The 18,647-nt window shown below is 41.7% G+C and overlaps 1 protein-coding gene across 2 annotated transcripts in view; it reads left to right on the forward strand.

Annotated features, from left to right (window-relative positions):
- Nucleotides 1–18,647, forward strand: part of Adam22 (ADAM metallopeptidase domain 22) — a 226,204-nt gene that overhangs the window by 31,128 nt on the left and 176,429 nt on the right. For both annotated transcript variants that reach the window (XM_052173159.1, XM_052173158.1), the window contains exon 3: nucleotides 5,912–5,988. In XM_052173159.1, the coding sequence (XP_052029119.1) occupies nucleotides 5,912–5,988 (77 nt within the window). The remainder of the gene's footprint in view (nucleotides 1–5,911; nucleotides 5,989–18,647) is intronic.

Below are 18,647 nucleotides of genomic sequence, written 5' to 3' on the forward strand. Positions count from 1 at the left end.
GACAGGGTGCTGTGGCCCACACTATTCAGATCCCGAAGCAGACACCTGAAGGCTCCCTCTGGGGCCTGATGGACTCATCAGAGCACATTGACTCCTCCCAGCTGGCCTCCCGGGTGCCCCTCTGGCCTCTTGCAGGACCTGGAGAGTTGTAGCCCAGGCTGTTCTTGATCCTGATGCAGTGATCTGAAGGCTCCCGCCAGAGGCCTCAGGACTAGAACCTAAGCTCTGTGGTGCTGACGCACTGGAGCAAGCTGTGTGCTCCCAGTCTGCCTCTGGGTGCACACCAGGCCTCTTGCACTTCCTGGAGACTGAGTGCTGTGGCCCAGGCTGTTCAGATCCCGAAGCATACACCTCCCGAAGTGTTTTAACAGCTTTTAAAATAAGAAATGAAAAACTGAGCATTATGTGGTAGGATTCTTGCCTTGGCTGTGCAAAGCCCTGTTTCAATGCCTAGCACTCCCTCTACCCCCAACATCAAAATTTGTTTTTGCATAATAATTGGAAGTCTATTTTAATAACATTTTATTTGTGAAACATCCCTCAGATATAGTTGTCATCGTTGTCATCTTCTTGCCCTTATCTTCCTCTTCCTCCTTCTTTCTTGCTGGGGATTGAGCCCAGAACCTTGCTCATGGCAAGAATGTATTTCTCTGCTGAGCCACACACAGGACTTCTGCTTTTCCTAACTTTTCATCTTCAATGTAAAAATCAATAAGTTGGTAGTATACATGAGCTAGTTGTCTCTTCTCAAATACTTTCTTTCAACTTTAGAAAGCAAGGTTTAAGGTTAAAGTTGAGGATGATCCTGCCTCGTTAAAACTGTTGAGTAATAAGCCGGACCATTAATACCAGAGGACTCCAGTATGATTCTACTTAATGTATTACTTCTGCAGCGTGACCTCGGAAGTGCCTGCCTTTTCTGTTTGGATTACTTATATACTAGACATATGAAGTCAGCTCTGAAATGCTGGAACACCACATAGAATGCAAAGAGACCACACTTGCATTTACCTTCCTCCCAGTGTGGTATTGTGGTTGGATGAGGTTTGATTGTGTCTCTTGAAGGTTCATGAGTTGGAAGTATGGTCCCAACACTGGCTTGGCTGAAGCAGTGGATCCTATGAGATATAGGGCCTGGAGGGAGCTAATTGGGTTATCAGCATAGCGTGGCCACTCTGATTGAGTTAGTTCTCAGGAGAGTGTTTTGTTTTGAGACAGGTCACCATGTAGCCCTGGATGCTCTAAAATTTGCTGTTGAGACCAGGCTAACGTCAACCTCAGATGTCCACCTGTTTTCGTGTCCTAGTCCCAAGTGTTGGGATTAAAGACACATGCTCTCGTGCCTGACCCACAAATGTGGCGTTTTGGAAAACGAGACCATCCTATACCTTTGGCCTCCTCTGAACATTGCAGGCTCTTTTCCTGCTTCGGTATCACATATTGCAGTCAGGGATCCTTCTTGAGGATTTAGGTATCTGGCCATTGGACTTGTCTCCCATCAGAACTGTGAGCAACATAAACCTATATTCTTATTTGTTAATTGGTGATGTGTGCTTCTTTGTTATAGCAACATAAAGTGGACTAATACTTCCCGAAGGCCTCTGTGTAGCATTTGATACTTGTGATCTCACTAGTGTTAGACCTACTGCTGTGGACGCCTTGATTTTAACCCAGCAATGGAAGAAAATGTCATACAACATTGGTTCAATGAATGTTTTGGATTTGCTTTCCTAACTGTTTAAAAGCAGTGCTAGGGACCCCGTATCAATTCCCTATTGTGGTTATAACACATCGCTCAAAACGTAATGTCTTAAAAAATTAAAAAAAAATGAGTACTGTCTTGTAGTTCTGGAAAGCCTCGTCTGTACTGGGTTCCTCCAGGAGGTGTTTCTTTTCAAAACCTTTTAAAGTTTGCACAGAGGTCATAGGATAACTTGGCGACTTCTCCTTCTGCTACGTGGATTCCAGGGCTCATACTCAGGTCTCAAGTTTGGCAGCAAGTATCCTAAACCGCTGAGCTGTCTTTGATGGCACTGCCTTTGGGGCCTCCAGGGACATTTGCTCCTTGTTTTCTCTAGTCTCCGGAGCCTGCCCGTGTGTCCTATCATGCTGCCAATCTCACAGCGCCCTGGCCTCTGCTCTCACCAGCACATCTCCTCTCCACTCTTCTTGCTCCCTCTTGGCAAAGCTGATGTTATCAGACAGACACCTCCCCCCAACCCCTGACCCCTACACCTCCCAACCCCCCTCACCCCCCTCACCCCCCCCACCGTGACCCAGTCTCCCAGAAGTCCTCAGTTTTGCATGATCCCTCTGTAAGGCGGTGTGCTCCCAGTCCTGGGGCAAGAGTGTGGACCTTGTGCAGGGCTGCTATTCTGCCTCTGGGCACTGTTGTGCCTCATTGACTCCCTACCTCAGAAAGGTCTTCCGAGACCATCCTATGACCTCCTCCCGTTTTGGTAGTTTAGATCACATTGCCTGATTTTATTAACTCTTAAAAGAGTGGTTGTATTTTCTAAACTTATTTTTTCAATCTAATTAATAAGTCACTTTCTGTCTCCTTGTAGTAGGCAGGTAGAACAGAAACATGGCCAGTCTAACTCTCCTAGCGTGTGGAGCACTGTCAGGGAAGTTTGTTCAATCCTTCTTTCTGAATATAATTTTGAAAATCACCTTATGTTAGAGTTGTATAAAGTAATACACACTTTAAAATTACCTGAACCTTAGTTAAAACAGGATTTCTTTATATTTCCTTTGAATTTAAGTTTCTCCTTGGGTCCTGACTGAGGCCCGTAGAAACAAACAATCAAACAAACACAGATGTGAAAAGGAGCTGTGGGAAGAAAATATATAAAAATCAGACTGACTTACTGTGTGCAAAATGAATAGTACTAAAGGGCATTATGTTAAGTGAGGTAAGCCATGCAGAAAGAAAAGCACTTCTTATCATTTCTCACACAGAAATGGCAGTTTAAAATGTTAGTCTAGAAGAAGAGAAAGGGGGGAGGAGGGAGCAGGAGAAAGAAGGGAGGAGGGGGAGAAAGAAGAGGAGGAGGGTGAGGAGAGAAGGAGAGGAAGAAGAAGAGGGAAGGAGGAGAGGGGAAGGGGAAGAGGAGGAAGGAACAGGAGGAGGGGGAGGAAGAAGAGGAGGAGGCAGAGAAGGCAGAGGAGGTGGAGGAGATGGAAGAGGAATGGGGAGGAGGTGGGAGGAATAATAGTAATTATTAGAGGCTAGGAAAAGGAGTGAAAAGGAGATAGCAGGAGGTTGGCTAACAGGTACCAAACACATACGATGGAGTAATAAGCTCTTCTGTTCTGTAGGGTGATGAGAGTTCACAGTAAATTCTTAGATAATCTATGAAAAATTATAAAAGAAGAGCTCAGAGGTTCCAAATATTAAGAAATGGTGAGGAAATAGAAATGCTAGCCACCCTGATACAATTTTATAAAAATGTTTTGAAATATTATTATACTATACCTCATACAGATAAATAATTTTTTCATGCTAATTAACAAGGAAAAAAGAATTAGAATTAATGAAAACAGTAAATGCATTACTAAAATTAACGGTGGAGTTTCCGGACTTTGAGCTATCAAACCGACGTAGCTTGTTCACCACAGATTTAGGATGTTAATATTTACAATTCAGAGGAGACTGAGATAAAAGCCGTTATAGTCACATAAGAGCCTGGGAAGAAGAGAAGAGGGAAAGGGTCATTTTAATTGAGACATCAGTTCTGGTAAGGGGGGCTTTCCTGATGCTGTTCCTAAAACATGATCTTAGTGCTTTAGGAAACCCAAGGAGCTTTTAGGCAGAAAGCACACCGTCTATTGACCTGCATTTAGAGCGAGCAGGCCTCATGGGAAGCCTGCATCTAGTAAGCAGGTAATCTGTAGTTGTATCATGGTTTGCTTGTGCATCCAGGTGATTAATACGACAGCCTGCTAGTGAGCTACTCCGGAAATACTGAGTGAACTTCTAGTGCTGCTCAGCTCCGAGTCCTTGATCTCACCCTGCTCTGCAGAGAGGAGAGAGATGGAAGATTGTGGGAGAGGGGTCTGGTGGACTGAAGTGGGCTGCCTGGAAACTCATGTACTAACCGTCTCCTCGTGTGGTTAGAAATGAAGACAGGGTTTTAAAAGAGGAGATTAAGTGAGGTTATCGGCTGGGGGTCCCTAATCCAGGAGGACTCCTATCCTCAGGAGAAAGGGGGTGACTCAGAGTTCACACACTAAGACTGTGTGAGGATATGGTGAGTGAGGCCACAAAGAAGCCTTGGGAGAAACCAGACCTGCCAGCCTCTGTCCAGGGGCATGCGTCCCCCAGAACTGTGAATAAGGAACTCTGTTATTTAAGTCTTCCCATCTGTGGTCTTGTATTAGGGCCTCTGTGGCATTTTCTAGGGTGAGGTAGTGGCCTGAGTCCTGAAATTCAGATAGGATTGTTTTCAGGAAGCCGTCTAGGTCAAGGGTCTGGTGCAGAAGAGCTGTCGGGAGAAGTAGTGAGGCAAAGATGCAGGCAGTGCTGTTCTTTTGAACTAGACAATAGGTGAAAGAAGTCCGTGAGGATGGCGTCCAGGGAGGTGCTTGTGAGTTAGGAGCACGGTGTTTGGGGTGGGCGGGAGCTGTTGGTGTGGTAGAAAAGCAAGGATCTTTGCTACAACAGGGGGTTGTAGCACTGTCCAAGGACAGTGGTAAATGACGGAAACCGGGCTTGGTTTCCGGTGCTTGGCAGAGAGGAGTGAGAGCAGTGGGCTTGACTGTAGGCCGAAGGTAGCTGCACTCTTTGTCTTCCTGCTTAGAGGGGGACTGGGGTCTTAGGAACCTGTGTACAGGAGTCTCCTGTCCATGTTCTTTCAAATACTGTTCAATAGAATCATCTTGTCGCCACAGAAAGCTCTATTATTGCTAGCTAGGCCCTCTCTTTTCTCCACGTCCTGAATGTAGTGAACCGGAAGTCCAGGGCTGGTTGCAGCCCGGTTGCTGCCGCGTCCCATGATGCTGCTCCTCAGGGATTAGCAACATCATCAGCCTCATTGGCTACATGCGGCTGCTGAGGTGGTGCCGCTCTAAAACAACGGTCACTGTTTCTCTTCAGGATAGCAATTCCGTATATTTATTTTAGAAAATTGGGCACATATGACAAAACAAACCAGAGAGCACACAAACATACAGAGGAATAATCACAATGAAAATCTCCACAGTCTACTGCTTAGAGCTACTGTTGGTACTGAACAGGAAGAAGCTGTTTTGTTTCCTGCAGTTTATGGCCATGATCATCCAAGATGCAAATATTAACATGATCAATAGGTATTTTTAGAGCCCGTGCTGGTTGTCAGAATTCGTAGGATGACACAGTAAGCCCTGATTATTTTTTGTCAAAGAAACATTTGAGGGACAATATTCTCAGGACATGAAGAGTCTTAAAGTGTGCTTTTAGAAAGCGGTGATGACTTTTTTGAAATCAGGTTTCATCACTTAGAACTGGGATGGTATTTTAAAAGTATACATTAGAAGTTTGACGAAGGATTGCTTTTTATTTTAGTTTAAATGTCTTCGTTGGAAGTAGATAATATTTACTGTAATATTTCACGATTGAGTGAAGTGCAGTTTCCTTTGGAAGAGCTGCCCATAGACTAGAGAATGACGTGGTAAAGTTGGGTATATAGAGTTTCATGAAGAGAGACAAAGCAGAAAGCAGAGGCCGGAGTGAGGTAATTAACTTCGAACCACTGAGTGCTTGGCTTCCAGGAAGGCTCGGAGCTTTGCTGTAAGTGCTGCCCTTTATCCCCCTTGTTGAACTGTCTTCTCATTTCTGAGGCCAGGAGCCCTTCAGAAGCATCCTCAGAGATGCTCACATCTGGTCACCATGGCTGCCTCGTAAATACGCTTTCCCTTTCTGGTGTTGCAGCTGACTCACGTGGACAAGGCCAGCTTCCAGGTGGACGCCTTTGGAACCTCCTTCATTCTCGACGTGCTGCTGAACCAGTAAGTGCTTGCTGCTGAGTTGTCTTCAATTATGCTGTCTCTCGACGCCAAGGTGTCAGTGCTGCTAATAGTAGGAAATAAACGTGCATTAGAAATCGGACAACTTTACCAGCTCACTTTCACAAACATGTAATGGACGGCAAGGGTTCTTCCAGCGTCTGCATCATAAGAACACGCATGACCCGAGCTTCCGGTGGATAAGAGATTATGAAAATACACTTAAGGCAGTGAAAGTCCCTTTTTCTATATGTGCTTGTATGTGTACGTATTCCTATATACATGTGTGTATGTGTGAGGTGTGTATGTGTGAGGTATGTGTGTGAGAGAGGTGTGGGTAAAGTATGTGTGTATGAGAGAGGTGTGTGTGAGGTATGTGTGTGAGAGAGAGGTGTGTATGTGTGTGTGTGATGTGTGTGATGTGTGTGTTAGGTGTGTGTGTGAGAGGTGTGTGTGGTGTGTGTGTGTGAGAGAGGTGTGTGTGGTGTATGTGTGAGGTGTGTGTGTGTCTGTTGTGTGTGTGAGAGAGGTGTGTGTATGTGTGTGAGGTGTGTGTGTGTGTGTGTGTGTGTGTGTGGTGTGTGTGTGTGAGAGAGGTGTGTGTGGTGTATGTGTGAGGTGTGTGTGTGTGTGTGGTGTGTATTGTAGGGGCAGGGCATGATAATGTAGATATACTGTTTGGATTGAGCACTCAGTCCCATATTCTTGGCCCTTTGACCAGTTATGTATCTCTCCATTGACTGCAGACCAATGAAAAAGAAGTTTCTATGACCCAAGTTAAGAGCAGCCAGAGTCTATGGGCATAAACATATAAGCACAAATATTTAGAAAGCATTTTAACATCATGAGCATTTAAGAAAATAACAGCAGAGGGTTCTATTCATGGCTGGTTTCCTCCTAGTTATGGGCTAAAGAATTTTTACAGTACCATAAAAGGAATTTCATTCTGTGGAACAGGACTGAAATCCAGTCAGAGCATTATGACTTATCCTATACCAGTCCCATCATTATTGCACCGCTGGGCACGTCTTGCCTGTCAGGTTGGAGTTGCAGCGTGCGGAGCATGGGTAACGCCATGATGCGTTTTTTCCCCCAGCAGCCTGTGCAGCACCTCACAGCATTCTGAGAGATGGACATCAGGGAGGAAATTTCTTGATTATATTTTGATTACTTTCCCTGTCTGGCAGCCAAAGTGTGTGTGTGTGCATGTGTGTGTGTGTGTGTGTGGCGCGCGCGCGCGCGCATGTGTATGTGGATGCATGTGTGTATGTGTGTGTGCATGCACATGTGTATGTGTGTGTGCATGTATGTGCACGTGAACACATGTGAACACATGTGTGCATGTACATATGTGTGAGCACATGTGTGTATATGTGTGTGCATGCATGCATGTGTGTGTGTGAATATGTGTTGTTTTCATCAATAGGGTCTTACCATCCAGTAAATCCTCCTAAGTAATGGGAACAAGAGCACAGTTAAATTATAGTAAGGTCAAAGACAATAGTCTATGTTATTTTTCAGACTTCTGGGATCTCCCTGACCAAATAACTTGTAGGGAGGCATCCCACGACTTATACTGCAACTTATACTTAATACGCCATGCAGTCTGCTGCGAGCCAATTGTCTATTAAATGCAGGGCATTCCATTTTAACTCCTGTTTTAAAAGTTATGTTTTGGAACTAGCTTCCCAATTAGCAGGTTTCTGTAGGCTTTTCCTACAACCTTAGTTTTGCGTAACCCACTCTGCACTGCTCTCCTCCCTGTCCTCTGCCCTCATCCCCGTTTAATTCATTAACTGGCAGGATTATCCACCCACGCGCCATTTTAAATTTCACCCGTGGTCTCTGACCCTCCAATTATTATTTTTTAGCTGAGTTGTGAGATAGGGGACCTCTGTGTGGTTTAGTCCCTCAGGGTGAGCCCTCCCTCCACCCCTGGTTTCCTCCTATTCTCACTTCCCCTCTTGTTTCCCTGAGTATCCAACTTCCCTATTTTAGCTTTACCTAAGCTAATCTTCTGCCTCCTGTCTTGCAAGCACCCTCCCAAAGGTCTGTCTAGTTTCTGGGCTTCCTCTTGTGTTCCAAGTTAAACAGACAAAAGAGAAGGTTTGAAGGCACGATCTGCATGTGGGAGAAAAGAGCATTCCTCTTTCTGGGCCCAAGGAGCTACCTTATTCAGTACGCTGTTTTTAGTTCCATTTATTTATACAAATTTTGTGATTTTTTATTTTTTTGATTCATTTTTAAAAATTTATTTATTTATTATTTATTTCATGTATATGAGTAAACTTTACTTACTTACTTATTTATTTATTTCATGTATTTGATCAAACTGTCCCTGTCCTCAGACACACCAGAAGAGGGCATTGGATCCCCATTATAGATGGTTGTGAGCCACCATGTGGTTGCTGGGAATTGAACTCAGGACCTCTGGAAAAGCGGCCAGTGCTCTTAACCACTGAGTCATCTCTTCAGCCCATGATTTAATTTTTATTTATAATTTATCAACATTGTACTGTGTATAGGTGCTGCATTTTTCTCATCTGTCCATTTGGTACATGTATAGGTTGATTTCATTCTTTAGCTATTGTGAATAAAATGACAGTAGACATAATGTGAGAATGTCTCTGTAGTTGGGCATAAAGTGTGTTAGTAGCTATTTTTCTATTCTGTAAACACCAGTCTTTTTTTCTACCTCATTTTCAAGTAGGTTTTTTTTTTTTTTTTTTTTATTTCATGGTTTTGGTTTGTCTCACTGCTGAGGCTCTATTGGTTTAGGGAGAAGTAATTGAATATGCGTTTTAAAAGCTTTGAGCTCTTCTCTCATGAAGGAATTCAAGGACTCAGGAACAAACACACATTTTTACTACAAGAACATGTGTGTAGCTGCATATCAGTTGCAGAATAGATCTAATTATGCTTATTTTTAGACTGAAATTGAAGAAAAAGAATCATTATGTAACATTCCTTCAAAACAGTCAGTAAGCCAGATTATCTATAATCAGATTATACAAGAGTTTATTCACCCTTTGGATTGTAGTTTTGCAGAAGGCATTTTAAAAATTCAGAAAGGCTAAAACAAGAAGCACAGCCAGTTCCTGCTTTGTCAGAGTTATGAAGGTTAGGAAGCAGCTCCTTCATGGGTCATGGCTATGAAATTTCACTCTTTAGGACAGATATATTAATAACACCAAACATATGGCCTTCTCTGTTATTATTGGTCCTGAGGCTAAACTGGACCTTCCAAAGGTCTGCAAAGGGTACTGCATTTTACTGTGAATCATTCCTTAGAAAGAAGAGGGCTCAAAGGTGTCCTGCGATAGTATCTGAGCCGTCCAGGCTAAGTCTTTTCCTGTAAACCACTCAACTGTTTTTCAACAGTGGATAATTAAACAGAATAGTGAGAACCTTTTCAGCTTCCTGAGCAGTTTGTGACAGGCTCCCTCCTAAAATGACCCCTCTGTCAACAGACCACAGAGAAGCAAATGCTACAAGCAGAGTGCTGGGCCCTACTGGAAAGTGAAACATACAAGAGCCTTAGAAAGAACTCATTCGCTGACTCCTTGTTTTTGGAAAGGATCCTGTTGTGCAGGTATCAGACCTGGGATGATCCAGCTCCAAGATATAGAGTGGATTTTCTTTAATATGGATTATTTCCCTCTTCTTATTTCAATAACATCCAAATACTCTCTCTCTTACACTGTGAGCCTTATTCCAATCTTTTTATTCCCTGTTTCACCGTAGGGATGGCACCTAAGACTTAGCAGATGAGCTGACCACACTGAATGGAAGGGGTGGTGGGGTTGGGGTGGGGAATCAAGGGCAGGAATAGAGCAGTCAGATTTTGGTCAAATGGGCAAGTTCAGACTTGTCTTTAGTTTGGAACGATCGCCTGCCAATTAGTAACTCAATGCCTTCTTTCCACTGGAGCCTTGAATTTATAGGAAAAATAGGGGTCCAAACAGATGAAACACAGACTATGAATTCAGCCGGAAGTAAAAGCTAGCTCTGGAAGTCCTCATTTATTTGACTGCACTCCATTTATGAGTGGTTTATGCAGAAGATGAAAATAAATGATGAGAACAAGAATCTTAGTGATGATGCTATGTGATGATAATAAATAGTAGACCCCGCCCTGCTACAAGTCAATATGTAAATGAGTATCCTGCTCTTCTAGCTAGAATATTCATTCATAATGTGCATTGTGTAAAAGACACATCTTCACTGAATAATTTAAGATTTTTGTTTTTATTTTACATATATACACAAACATGTACGCACACATGTATGTTCATAGATATACACATAAGCATATAGATATACATATATACATGCATATATATATACATACATACACACACACACACACACACACACAACACACACAAAATCCCCTGAGAGTTTTTCTGTGATTTGAGGGCGTTGGAGACCACGAGGAAGTGAGTGTCTTATTCTTTGGGAAACTGCTTTCTGGTCACAAGACTACAAGACAGGGTAAGACAAGAGTGTTATTAAATGAGGTTATAAGAGGAAAAAGAGCCAAAATATCTGGGGCCTCTTAGACAACAGAAAGATGTTGCTAAGAATGGATTATTGATTTCCTTACATTTTGTTACATTAATGAGTCTTTTCCTCATTGGTTTTTGATAATTCAGTTTCAGGTTTTCTTTATTTAAAAACTTTTAAAGTGATGCCTCTAAAACATATTCCTTGAATACAGGGTCTGCTGGTTAGATTTTGCCAACATGACACCTGTGAGATGTCTCCATCGAGGATTTGTGCCTATGAGGTTGGCCCGCAGGGATCTCTGTAGGGCATTTTTGTGATTAGTGATTGATATGGGAGGGTCCTGTCAGCTGTGGGTAGTGCCATTCTTGGACGTGTGGCCTAGAGTTGTACAAGAAAGCAAGCTGAGCAAGCCACAGAGATTAGTCCCTGCACTGACTGCCCTCAGTCATGGCTTGTGACATGGAAGTGTAAGCCAAATAAACCCTTTCCTCCCCAAGTTGGCTTTTGTCAGAGTCTCATGACAGTCACAGAAAACAAACTGATCTACAGGGCTTGATATCACCAAACTATTTATTGATCCTTTATAAGCACAATGGCTTCAAAAAAATAAAAATCACAATGTTGGCTTAAAAACAATTTTAAAAGAAGCAAAAACCTAATACATCAGTAAAACACCAAAAAATATTTTCCAAGTATTTAAGTCTTATAAAGAATTCAGAGAGCTGGATTGGAGAAGCATGCCTGTGACCTCAGCACTTGAGGGGCAGAGACAGGAAGTTTATGAGTGCAAATATTTCATTTCTGTTTTTGTGCATTTGTTTCTTTGCTTGTTTTCTCTCTTTGTTTTGCAAACAGGGTTTTGATATATATCCCAGGTGGCCTCCAACTTCCTCAAAACCCTCCTGTTACATTCTGAGTGGTGGGATTATAGTACTGCATTACTGCCCTACTTCCTTAATTACTGTCTTCCTCTTCCTTATCACCACCACCATCATCATCATCATCATGAGAGGTTGTAGTTTTAAATCATAAGCCCCCAAACTAATTTTGTAAGTATAGGTGTAGTTTCCTCAAGTGCCAAGACATTCTTTGAACTCACCCAGGATGGCTTGGTTGTTACTGGGTCTGCCTTAGGCTTCAAAGCCCAGAACAGGAAGAACTGGAAAGGAGGAACTGGAAAGGAGGAACTGGAAAGGCCATTGGACGCGGCTGCGGTTGAGGTTGAGGCAGAGAATGACCCACAGAGACCAGACATCAAATACTGAAGCTGAGACCTGGGGAATTATTTCTGAAGGAATGAGGTGAAGGATCCTACACATCTTTCTATTACTGTTCATATAAACTTTCTGTTGTTTTATTCATTACTAAAAATATAGCCTTAATGTCTGGAATAATGGCGTATGACTATAATTCTAGCATGCAGGAAACTGGGGTAAGAGAATTGTGAATTGTAGAGCCGGGTGGTGGTGGCACACACCTTTAATCCCAGCACTTGGGAGGCAGAGGCAGGCAGATTTCTGAGTTTGAGGCCAGCCTGGTCTACAGAGTGAGTTCCAGGACAGCCGAGGGCTACACAGAGAAACCCTGTCTTGGGAAAGAGAGAGAGAGAGAGAGAGAGAGAGAGAGAGAGAGAGAGAGAGAGAGAGAGAGAGAGAGAGAATTGTGAGTTGTAAATTTAGGTCTGCCTGGGTTATCTAACCAGAGACTATGCCTAAAAAATGGGAATAATAATCTATAGGAAAGCCATAATGAAGTCTATTACTTTATACTATTATGATATAATATATGTATATATACATATATGTATATATATGCTAACAAAAGGATAGAGTTGTTGTTGATCTTTTTAGCATTATCTTCTCTTTTTGACTAATTAGAAAATCTCGAGGTTATAGCATGCTTATGAGCATATTATTTAAATTTATAAATAAAATAAAAAACATTTAATAAAAGCAAGGCCATGGCAAGATTTTTAAGGAAAATATCATAGAAATACTATTTTTATGTTTGAAATGGTTGCTGTATATATTTTTTTGGTTATGCATGTACTAGATGACTTGAGAATGTATTTGGTAGATTCAATCAGTACTTTAAATGTGCAACAGTGGAACCTGCATTGCAATTAAATGGTTTTGCAGAATTGAATAGATGCTCTTTTCAATTTTCATAGAGATTAGAGGACATATTACACACTGTATCACCAGCATTCTCTGATGCCTATCAACAAGATGCCAAATGATTTAATCCTGTGAATTATTTAGCAGTGGTAGTAGACAGATGGACAATAGTTTTAGTACAGATGGGCAATATAACTAATTGAATTTCTTAGGCATTGTATAACTTAATTGTATGCTATTACTGCTAAGGTGTTGTATGGACAGTGGCCTATGGTGGTGCACACCTGTGTTCCCATTTGTTGGGAAACTAAGGAGGAAGATTTAGTTCAGCTGGTGACTTCAGTGCCAGCATTGACGAATTTGACTCAAAAACAAAGATAGTCACGTATCACCAAAGCCAAAACCAAACCAGAGTGCTTTCCAAGACAGAACAAAATATATTGGATGAATAAAATACCGTTTGGAATAAAAGCTCTAAGTTGAAATAGCTCTATTTGCTTTTTAGTTACTATTGGATTTTAGGGTAAGCACACAGCGTGTGTGCTTAGTACAGGTGATATTTCATAGAGGTTATTGCTTTTGTGTTTGTAAAGTATTTTTCTCATCATGTTATAGACCACTCTGTTACCACATACCATGAATATATGTGCTTTCTCACATATCAACATATCTTCCCAGTCAACAAAAGCTAGTATGACAGATGTATTATTATATAACCCTGTCCCAGGACAGAGCACTCTCAACAATTCTCGTTCAAGTTTTTTTTCCATTCCCAAACTATGTTTTTTCTCTTTCTCCTTTAAAACTTTGAAGGTGGAATGGACTTGGGGATTTTTATTTGGGTAATATTTATATCTAACTATAGGGCTTATCCTCATGTTGTCTCCACTAACACAGCCGCAGCTCACTAGGGTCCTGCGTTCTTTCAACATGGCCCTGCTCATGGATAAGGGCCTCTCAGTTCTGGCTCAGCAAGAAAGACTTTGCTTTCTGAGACAACGGGATCGATATTTTACTTAAAGGTTTTTATGGGGACTAGTTTATCAATGAAGCTTTCTCTTCCTCTTGCGATTTCAATTGTATATCACCATCATCTTATTACATAAGAAGAGCCAGGCAACAGCTGCTCCATTTCCTATTGTGGAATCACAGCATGAACATTGGGCCTTTGGGAAGCTCAACTTGCACATATCACGTAACCCCATGACTCTAAGATCCCAGATACAAGTCCACCCAGAATGCCATTGTAGCCAACCCATACTGGAGATCAAATGATGATTATTAGGGATTTAAGGAAACACTACAGTTTCAAAGAGTTACATTTTTACTGTTCTCCAAGAGGATCTATTCCTTCAATGGTCTTGAAACCCACTAGTTTCAAGTTTGATGTCTTTTCCTCCACATCTCTAAAATTTGTCCAGAGATCTGCACTCAGGTTCATTTCAGATCATAGAAGTTATTCTCATGTTCACGTCATTCTTGGCCATGGAAATAGGAACTGTCCAGGCAAAGGTGTCAAAATCTAAGGTCATGGTCCTGTCAAACCTGGAGAAAAGAGGTTTTGGCTGATAAAACATTTCTGATATAACTTTGTAAAAAACTGGTCACCCTTTCACATGGATTTTTATTTGTGTAAGATTTAGCTAGGACATTTTATTTTTAAAATCAGAGGAAATACTTGTATAAAGTTCAGGGAGATGCAGCAGACTGGGAGGCAATGAGTTAGTAGGACTATGGGAAATAACTCCAAGCACCAAGAAACTGAGTGTTAATACCTGAGATGAACTTAAGGTTGAGGCAGGGGATTTGATATAGTGGCCTGGGCTATATATGAAATTCTAGACTAGCCTGGGTTTCAGGAAACACTGTCTCAAGAAACTAAAAGTATATTCCTATAATCTTAACATTTGGGAGGTTGGCACAGGAGAACTGCTGTAAGCTTAAGGCTATATTGTGTATATTATACCACCTATAGATACATAGTAAGACCCCAGTCTACACACCAAACCAAAATGTATTTAAGGGTATTTTGGTTTTGGATTTTTGGATAAGAAAGAAAGGGTTAAGGATTTATAGTGATGTGTTTGTGTGTTAAGTTGACAAGGGGTCAATTGTACTGGCTGGTTTCGTGTGTCAACTTGACCCAAGCTGAAGTTATCACAGAGAAAGGAGCCTCCCTTGAGGAAAAGCCTCTGCAAGATCCAGCTGTGGGGCATTTTCTCAATTAGTGATCAAGGGGGGAGGGTCCCTTGTGGGTGGTGCCATCCCTGGGCTGGTGCTCTTGGGTTCTATAAGAAAGCAGGCTGAGCAAGCCAGGGGAAGCAAGCCAGTAAGAAACATCGCTCCCTGGCCTCTGCCTCAGCTCCTGCTTCCTGACCTGCTTGAGTTCCAGTCCTGACTTCCTTTGGTGATAAACAGCAGTGTGGATGGTGTAAGCTGAAATAAAACCTTTCCTCCCCAACTTGCTTCCTGGTCATGATGTTTGTGCTGGAATAGAAACCCTGACTAAGACACATACATACATACATACATGCAACAAACATTGGGATTTTTGTTGTTTCTTAAGATCTTAAATAAACTTACTGTTTCCATTGTTTTTGAGTATCAAAACATTCTAGATTTCCATAGGTAATCTTGCTTTTTAGTTTTAGTAAGTGGAGATTTTTAAGAGGAAAGTCTCACTCATACTTTTTATTGTACTTTAGATTCCTTATCTCATATTTCTGTCTCCAGAGGCTGGGCAGAGTCACATTTCCTTTCTGTGCACCGTGGTAACTGATGCCTGTGGTCCCGGCACTTGGAAGGCTGCAGCAAGAGGGTGGTTTGAGTTTTAGGCTACCTTGGAGTTACATAGTAAGTGCTGGGCCAGCCTGTCTTAGAAACAAGCACCATCCCAACCCCCTTAAAACACAAAAATAGTATCTTGTCCTATGTGCCACTGGAGAAACCAGGAATTTTTTAACCCTTTTTATTGAAAAATAAGTATTTTCATATAGTATATTCTTTTTTTGTAATTTTTAATTGAATACATTCTTCATTTACATTTCAAATGTTATACCCTTTCCCAGTTCCCCCCCTCCCAGAAAACACCCAACCCATCTTCCCATCCCCTACCTCCAAGAAGATGCCCCTCCGCCCAACCCACTCCCACCAACCCCCATCGATTTCCTCATGCTGGGGCATCTATGGAGTCTTCATAGGACCAAGGTCCTCACCTCCCACTGATATCCAACAAGGTATTCCTCTGCCACAATTGCTACTAGAACCATGTGTACCCCTTGGTTGATGGTTTAGTCCCTGGGAGTTCTGGGGCATCTGACTGGCAGACATTGTCATTCTTCCCATGGGGCTGCAAACCCCTTCAGCTCCTCCAGTCCTCCTTCCAACTCTCCATTGGCGACCCCTCCCTCAGTCCAATGGTTGGCTGCTAGCATCTGCCTCTATATCTGTAAGGCTCTAGCAGGGCCCCTCTGGAGACAGCCATAACAGGCTCCTCTTGAAAGCACTTCTTGTCATTCATAACAGTGTCAGGGTTTGGTGACTGTTTATAGGATGAATCCCCAGGTAGGACAGTCTCTGAGTGGCCTTTCCTTCAGTCTCTGCTCCACAATTTGTCTCCATAATTGCTCCTGTGAGTATTTTGTTCCCTTTCTCATAAAAACCAAAGCACCCCCCACTTTAATCTTCCTTCTTCTTGAGCTTCCTATGGTCTGTGAATTGTATCTTGTTTATTCTGAGCTTTTGGACTAATATCCACTTATCAGTGAGTGCATACCATATGTGTTCTTTTATGATTGGGTTACTTCACTCAGGATGACACTTTCTAGTTCCAACCATTTGCCTAAGAATTTCATGAATTCATTGTTTTTAATAGCTGAATAGTACTCCATTGTGTAAATATACCAAATTTTCTGTATCCATTCCTCCATTGAGGAACATCTGGGTTCTTTCCAGCTTCTGGCTATTATAAATAAGGCTGCTATGAACATAGTGGAACATGTGTCCTTATTACATGCTGGGGAATCCTCTGGATATATGCCCAGGAGTGGTATAGCTGGGTCCTCAGGTAGTACTATGTCCAGTTTTCTGAGGAACTTCCAAACTGATTTCCAGAATGTTTTTACCAGCCATACTATATATTCTAATCACATTTTCCCACACTTACCTATTCCCAGATCCTTCCCACCCATTTAACTCGTGCATTCTGTCTCTGTCTTTTAGAAAAGAAACAGGTAAATAATTCAAATAAAAGAGAATAATAAAAAAAAACACAAAGAAAAAGCAGAAGAAACACATACAGAGAGACAGACACAGAAACAAAACCCATTAAAACGCAATCAGAAGACATAATATACAAGTAAAAGACCAGTGAGGGAGAAAAAAAAGCATGTTTTTGAGCAAACTCAATTTAAGATGTACATTACTGAATTTGCTGAGTTTAAGGCCTTAATTTGAGTAACAAAGATGCCATGCACATTCCTCAGCATGTCAGCTCCAGTCCTCAGAGCGACCATTAGAGTGCTTGACATGGAGACAGGAGCACTTCCGGGCTAGCGACTGCCAAGTACAGCAGCTTCTACCCAAGGAGCCTGCCTCAGCTAGCTGCTGCAACTCTAGGCCATGTAATGTCTCTGTTCAGATGACTTATGACTGTTGCCTGGTTTTCTGTGCTAAACTATTCCATGCAGATGTGTTGTCTGGTTCTAGCCTGCTTCATTGTCCACTTAGATGACTTTTTAGAAATTTCTTGCCTCTTGGATAACTCAAGATATTGATTCTAAAATTAAGAATGTCAGGATAGGTAGGAAGGACAGGGTAGGGTTTTGTGATAGCTTTTCAACTTTACCGTAAAATAGAAGTGTGTGTGTGTGTGTGTGTGTGTGTGTGTGCGCGTGTGAATGTGTGTGAAGGATGATTTGAAACCATGAACTCATATTCACCAAACTTTGCTGAGAGATTCCAGATGCTCAAGCAAGAGAGAACAAAAAGAAACCATTATATATAATAACCAAGGACATTATTGATAATGTGTGGTGGTATTGATTATGGAAGTTCCTGGATTTTCTATTATAAACAACATCCTATATTTTATCCCCCCCTTTGCATGAAATTTTGTAGTTTGTAATAATTGAAGTCTTTCCCATAGTCAGCATCCTTCTGTGGAGGGCTGGTACCATCACTGTCACTTGAATTAATGATTCCACCATTATTCTCTCTGTCTCTCTCAGGATCTAATTCTCATAAGCCTATTACATCCTCTATTTCTTTTTCTTTTAGACACTTATTTATGTTTGTAAATGGGGGTTTTGCTTGCATGCATGTCTGTGTAGTGTGCATGTCTGGTGACTGGCGATCAGGTCAGAAGAAGGCACCAGACTTCCTTCTTTGTGTTAACTGTCACATCGTTATAGCCACTGTGTTGGTTCTGGGAACTAAACCTGAGTCTTCTGCAAGAACAGCAGGTGATCTGCGCTATTTCTAGAGACTGGAATGTTCCTTCTTTTTGGTCTTTGGTGCATCTTTGATTCCTTTCCAGAAGGCCATAGTTTGTATTATACCAGAAAACAAAGATTAATAAAGTCACAGAAAATTCCACTTTCATTCTTTATACCTTGTATTAAAGTACCAGTCATTTCAGTTTCTAAGAGTCTATCACATGCATCAGCCTTTTCAGTGACAGCTGATGAAATGGCTTTGAAACAGCCCTTCTAGCAATCCTTGAGAGGCATTTTAGTTAACTGTTAATTTAAAAAAACAAATATTAATCTCTCCTTCACTCTGCAAAAACAATCTTGGGAGCTGCTAGGTTGGACAGGCCAGCCTCTTCCTCTTGTTGGTTGATGTTGATTGCTATTGGGCAATGTCTAGAAAGTCTTGTTTTTAATATTAAAATGGGTGGTTTCTATAGATTATAAAGTATCTGAAAAATAGTAACATTTACCTTTTTTTTGACAAGTTATTCCAGACAAGCAAAGTCAGTTTTTATCATATTTTCCTTTTTATCTCTTTTTTTTTCAGTTGTTTCAACCATGGTTC

This window comes from Apodemus sylvaticus, chromosome 2 (genome assembly GCF_947179515.1).
Source record: "Apodemus sylvaticus chromosome 2, mApoSyl1.1, whole genome shotgun sequence".
NCBI lineage: Eukaryota > Metazoa > Chordata > Mammalia > Rodentia > Muridae > Apodemus > Apodemus sylvaticus.